This window comes from Vicia villosa, linkage group LG4 (genome assembly GCF_029867415.1).
Source record: "Vicia villosa cultivar HV-30 ecotype Madison, WI linkage group LG4, Vvil1.0, whole genome shotgun sequence".
Classification (NCBI taxonomy): Eukaryota; Viridiplantae; Streptophyta; class Magnoliopsida; order Fabales; family Fabaceae; genus Vicia; species Vicia villosa.
Genome location: NC_081183.1, coordinates 192,711,767 through 192,717,350, shown reverse-complemented (window position 1 = coordinate 192,717,350; position 5,584 = coordinate 192,711,767). Strand labels below are relative to the sequence as shown.

Genomic DNA, 5,584 nt, shown 5'->3' with positions numbered 1-5,584 from the left:
ACATCGATGACACTTAGGTTTTGATATTGAGCTAAATATGAAAACGATCTGATCATGATGATCAGACGACCATTGATGGGCTGACTACGTGAATGAATGATACTTCATTGACAAGAAATCGATGACATGAAGTATGAATATTTCGTGATGACTATTTTATCAAGATCAGACACTCCAAAAAAACAGGTAGGTTTTGATACTGAGCTAGGATGAGCTTGAATTCCGAACAATTTGATCTTATTCAAACACCTTCTGATGTGCTGACTACGTGAATGAAGGAAATTCGATGACAGAAAATCCACATTTGCATACATGTACACTGTATATGATATAAACTTATTATCATGATATAGCCACAAATTTTCAATCTTTTGGCCCCACCTTTCTTTATCAGAATGGAAAAAACACATTCCACTTTTGAAATCTATGAATGCATTTCCCTTTTTTCAAGCCGCCTACCTTTTAACATCATTAAATTATTGGTATCATTGAAGAAAAACAACCAAATTTTATTCCGGTGAGTGCGATCGACTACATGTATCATTAAAAAAACTAACAAATTTATCAGAAATTGACATTCTTGACTGTTAACTCAAATGATAATTGTACAAGATGTAAGACATTTGAAAGTAAAATCACATGTTATAACTACCAAAAAGATGATGGCATGCTACAATTACCGTTACAATATGAACAAGTATTTACAAAGAAATGTGAATCTAAAAACATCACAAGAAACATAATCATTAATCAGTCTTGTAACCAGTCTAGATCATATTGCATCTCTGCTACTTCAATATGGACATTAGGATTAACCTTCTTAACTTCTTTCCACATCCAAGACACTTCGTCATCACAAACTACATGTTGCAAAGAGTGCAATGACAATGCCGATTTCGGTATATTTGAAATCATCGGACACTCCCTCATGTCGATTTTCTCCAAGCTCACAAGCTTACCGATTGCTTCAGGGAAGCCTGTAAGGTAAATACATTGGGAAACGTCGATATACTTCAATCTTGTCATTTCACAGATGCTAGGAGGAAGTGTTCTTAAAACCGGACACTCGTATAACCGGAGAATCTCAAGAGATTTTAGTGAGCCTAATTTGATAGGTAGCTGTGTCAAGCTATGACAGTTAGTGAGACTCAAGTTTCGTAGTGAGTGTATTCGACAAATACTTGGAGGAATCTCGGTTAAATCGTCGCAGCGATCAAGCGTGAGCTCAGAGATGTTGGGGAAGATGTCGGCTAGCTTTGACTCTTTCGTCTCAAGACTGTTGTTAACCTTACAAAGGACGATAAACAATTTGCTCAAGCTTTCCATGACTATGCCTGATAACTTTGGGATGGAAACTTTTTCAAGCCAAAGGCTCCTCAAGGTGGTTAAATTCTTGAAAACCGAAACATTGCGAAGACGGGCGTATGTAGTGCTGTGGTTTATTACTATTAATGCTTTTAAATTTGGCATTCTCTTAATGAAGGGAGGCAAGAAGTATTCACTAGATGTGAAATTAATAATCAGCACTTCAGCTTTAGGAAACTCCAAATTACACCAGTCATTTTTTCTCATTTCACCTGTAATGTGAAATTCGTCACACAGATTAATCACAGAACATGAATGAAAGTTACAATATAGTGAAAGCACTTTGTATATATACCTGTGTTAATCGAAACAATTTGAGCGTCAAATGATTGGTCAGCATATCTCAACCATTCTTTAGGAAGCTGTCCGTTATCTTCTCGTTTTGACATTACTAATCTTCGGCGTTGATTAACGCTCCCACGGTTGCTCAAATTAAGGGCAAGATCTCTCAGAATATCATGTTGAGTCACAGAAATTTCAAAGCAACTGCTATACATACCACCAGCACTGAAAGTCAAAATGTAAAGCAGGTTTTAGTATAATATGCTATTTCTATTTGGCAAGAGATTATATATCAATTCGTAAAACACAAACGCATTTTTCAGAGTTGCATACCGTGCTTCTTTCACTAAGGTGAGGAGATTCTTGTTCGAAAGCTCAACCACAATCGCATATGCTTCCGTTTCATGAATATCATGAATTTCAACCCACATATTGATTAGAACTTCTAGCGGAATCTTTTTATCCTCAGGAAATGAACACAGGTCCAAGAAGCACTCTTTGATCTTTTCTGGTAAGTAATTAGTACTAATTGCCATTCTATCCATCAGATCAAGTTCATAGGATTCACCAATGCTTAAGCCTTGAGAAAGCCTTGTTTTAACGCTTAACCAATACAATTCATTCTGATCTCGCAACGAAGCTCCAATCACTTTAAGAGCTAGTGGAAGCTTTCCACACTCAGCCACAACCTGTACATAACATAACAATTTACTTTTGGTAAACGGTTCAACCCATGTACATGAACAAAATTCACAACATCAAAGATGAAACCATTACCTGTTTGACTAAGTTGTGATTAGCTGAAAAAGGGATTGATTTCTGTCCGAAAGCGTGGTGACAGAATAAAGACAGTGCATCGTCTTCGCTCAGCTTTTCCACTTGATAGACTGTGTCAACCAATCTAAACCTTGAAACCACAATGTATTTGACACGAGGTATTCTAAACACAAGCTGCTCCAACACAGGTTTCGACCACACATCATCAAGAACAATTAGGATCGGAGCCTGGCTCCCACCACATTCAAATTGGGGATTCCACTGAGGAACAACATAATTGCTACTCAAGTTTCCATTTCCCATGACGTATCCCCAAATCTTCGCCCTCAGCTGCTCCACATTAGGCGATTGCGAGACAGTTAGAAACAAAATTCTTTCTTTAAAATGACCTGCAAATAGAAAATGTTGAAAAGTTCAAACCATAACAAACTTTTTGCCTATTCATGTTTCAATCCAATCATCATCATCATATATGGAAACCAAGACACAATCAGCACCTAATTGGTTTCGAACCTGAGACCTTGAGAGGAGCCCACTCTCAAGAACCAAGTTTTCACCAATAGGCCATGGGATTGTTATCGTTACTATCAACAACTATGAAACTAAAAATAGCATAACTTAATAAACATCAGTCTACATAGTAAAATCTATATTATCAAATGTAATAATTGTGTTGAAAGATTATGAACAATGAATTTAGATTGAATCTTACATCGAACTTCTTCATCTTTGCAAACCTCTCTGGCAAGAGTAGTCTTCCCAGATCCACCCATGCCACAAATCCCAACAACACACAAATCCTTCCTTTCAACAACCATATCCATAACCTTCTTCTTCCCAAACTCCAAACCAATACTAAAATTAAAATTCCCAAAACTACCCTCATCTTCCTCAGTAGTCCTAACAGCTTCCTCAACCCACCCACCACCACCAACCCCAATCTTCATCGACTCAAAAAACCTCTCTATCCTCCTCTGCGACGCATCAATCCGATGAAACCGTTCATCCATATCCGATCTAAGCCTATGCACATCAGCAAGCATATAAGCCTGCGACGAAACCTGCAAAAAGTTCGTCACACTTTCTTCAAGACTCTCCATTTTCTTCGCCAGCTGAAAGTTTCTATAAACATTCCAGCGACTAGTAGCAAGCACCTGATGAGAAAGCTCAACTCCGGAGCGTAGAATCTCCGAGACGCGATCAAGCTGAGACTGTCTCGGCGGCGGAAGCTCGTCACCGGAGTATTTAATTTCTTCGATCGTCGGGAGAATATCACGGATGAAAGTTAAAAGCTGTTCGGCGCTTGCTCGTGAGTTGAGCGTTTTGCGTGAAACCGTTGTGAGCATTTTCCATAGGTCGGTGCATATGTCGCTGGAAATTATGTCCGTTATGCCCATCGCGGCGTTTTCCGCCACTGAGCGGTGATTACAGTTATTGTGATGAATTTCCTCGTAACTTCGTGCTCTTTTTAATACTACGAGAGTCGAATGGGTGAGTTTACTAGAATGCCCTTTTTTAAGCAATGATTTGAGCTTTTTCAACTAAGCTGAGAAAGAGACAAAGTTGTAACTTTGACCAGTTATAATTTCGCGGTAATATAAAGTCAGTTATGTTGCTACTATAAGAAAGTAAAAAAAAAACAATAACGCACGCGGGAAATTATTATAAAATAATTTTGGAATTTTAGTGCATATTATTTAAAGATAAATATACACCTTTAATGTAAGAAATTTTACAGAATCGTTTAAGAAAAAATAATAAAATTATTTAATAAAAAATAGTTAATATGTTAAATCATTTAATTGTTTTAAACTATTAGGGGATGTAAAGTTATTTTTACACAGTAAAATATTTTAGGTAAATGAAGGTAGGGAGTGAAGTGAGTATATTATATTAGGACTAGGTGTGAAAGGGGCTGCATGATGCATCGAGAACATTGAATACTAAATTGTGGTGCAAATTGTTTGCTTCATGAAGTGAAATATTGAAATTGAGGAGACAGTGGTTTACTTACACTAATAAAAAAGATTTTTTTTTTTATTTTTAATGTGGCGTTAGTTAAAGTGAGACCCTCTCTCGGTTTTTTGTGTGTCTTTACGTCATTTTAATACCCTTATGCCTATCCATGTATAATGTATTGTATGCTAATGATATTATAATGATATGGAGATAAATTATAAGTTACCTTATAAATTTCGTTAACTTATATGGCAACGCTTGTGGTCAAACTCTGAACTTTGAAATTTTTTATTTGGTGATAGTTCTATTCTACTGGTATAAACGATAGGTTACTTTCTAATCATATATACGAGTTATTGCAAATTCCTACTATTATCACCTCTTCTCTTTGTGCTAATATCTGCCAGGGTGATTGGTCCATTCCACCCATAATTACCCATGGTTGACTGAGATAATTCTTCAATTAATAATTCATTTGTCCCTTTCCCAAGACAAGTTGATTTAATCCTTCAATTAGTAACTCATTTGTCCCTTTTCCAAGACAAGTTGATTTAAAACTTAGGGTACAGCAAGAGATCTTAATAGGTCTCTCACATAAATAGAGTATGTTTTTCTATTATTTTTTTTTGTTTTTAACTATTTAGTGAGAAATATTGACTCCAAAAAAAAAAATCTTCTGCAAGTATTTGTGAACAATAATTTTTTTGGGTGAATATAATTTTTTTTTGAAATTGCAGAGGGGTTTTTGACCCTCACAAAATAATCTCCGCTAAAATTAATAAATAACTCGTCAAAAACACAAAAAAAAAAAAGAGATCTCTCACGTGAGATTCCATTTTAGACCTAGCGGTGAGAATCATTAACGTGCAAGGGACTATGGTTAAAAAAAAAAGATTTAATAGAAAGGAAATATTTAACAACACATGTGGAAAATATTCAAGTAGTCGCTACTAAGAAATTTATTGTTTCGCATATTATTTTTTAAATTTATTTTGATCTCTTAATTAAAAAAATATATATTAATTTTTTAATTTTTTAAAATATATCATATTAATTTTTTTCATTTAATTAAACGAAAATGATTACTATAATATATTTTGAAGAAGTAGATGACTAATACGAAGTTAGGGGATTGAAATAATTTTGAAAATTTAGTGCATAATATTTAACAATGTGTTAATATTAGTCATAATTAAATTAA

The 5,584-nt window shown here is 35.1% G+C and overlaps 1 protein-coding gene across 1 annotated transcript; it reads right to left on the bottom strand.

Annotated features, from left to right (window-relative positions):
- Nucleotides 1–622: 622 nt before the first annotated feature.
- LOC131596532 (probable disease resistance protein At4g33300) lies at nucleotides 623–3,879 on the bottom strand. The gene is made up of 5 exons (XM_058869208.1): nucleotides 3,137–3,879; nucleotides 2,425–2,813; nucleotides 1,981–2,336; nucleotides 1,661–1,872; nucleotides 623–1,577 (listed from the first exon to the last, which is right to left on the bottom strand). The coding sequence occupies exons 1-5, from the start codon at nucleotides 3,819–3,821 to the stop codon at nucleotides 751–753; spliced, it is 2,469 nt and encodes an 822-aa protein (XP_058725191.1). The 5' UTR covers nucleotides 3,822–3,879; the 3' UTR covers nucleotides 623–750.
- Nucleotides 3,880–5,584: the final 1,705 nt, after the last annotated feature.

Bases quoted from the DNA above. Each gene is read 5' to 3' on its own strand.
- LOC131596532 (XM_058869208.1), bottom strand. From the start codon at position 3,821: ATGGGCATAACGGACATAATTTCCAGCGACATATGCACCGACCTATGG. The intron at 2,337-2,424 runs GTAATGGTTTCA...TGTTATGTACAG, and splicing joins ATCACAACTTAGTCAAACAG to GTTGTGGCTGAGTGTGGAAA. The intron at 1,873-1,980 runs GTATGCAACTCT...TTTGACTTTCAG, and splicing joins ACCTTAGTGAAAGAAGCACG to TGCTGGTGGTATGTATAGCA.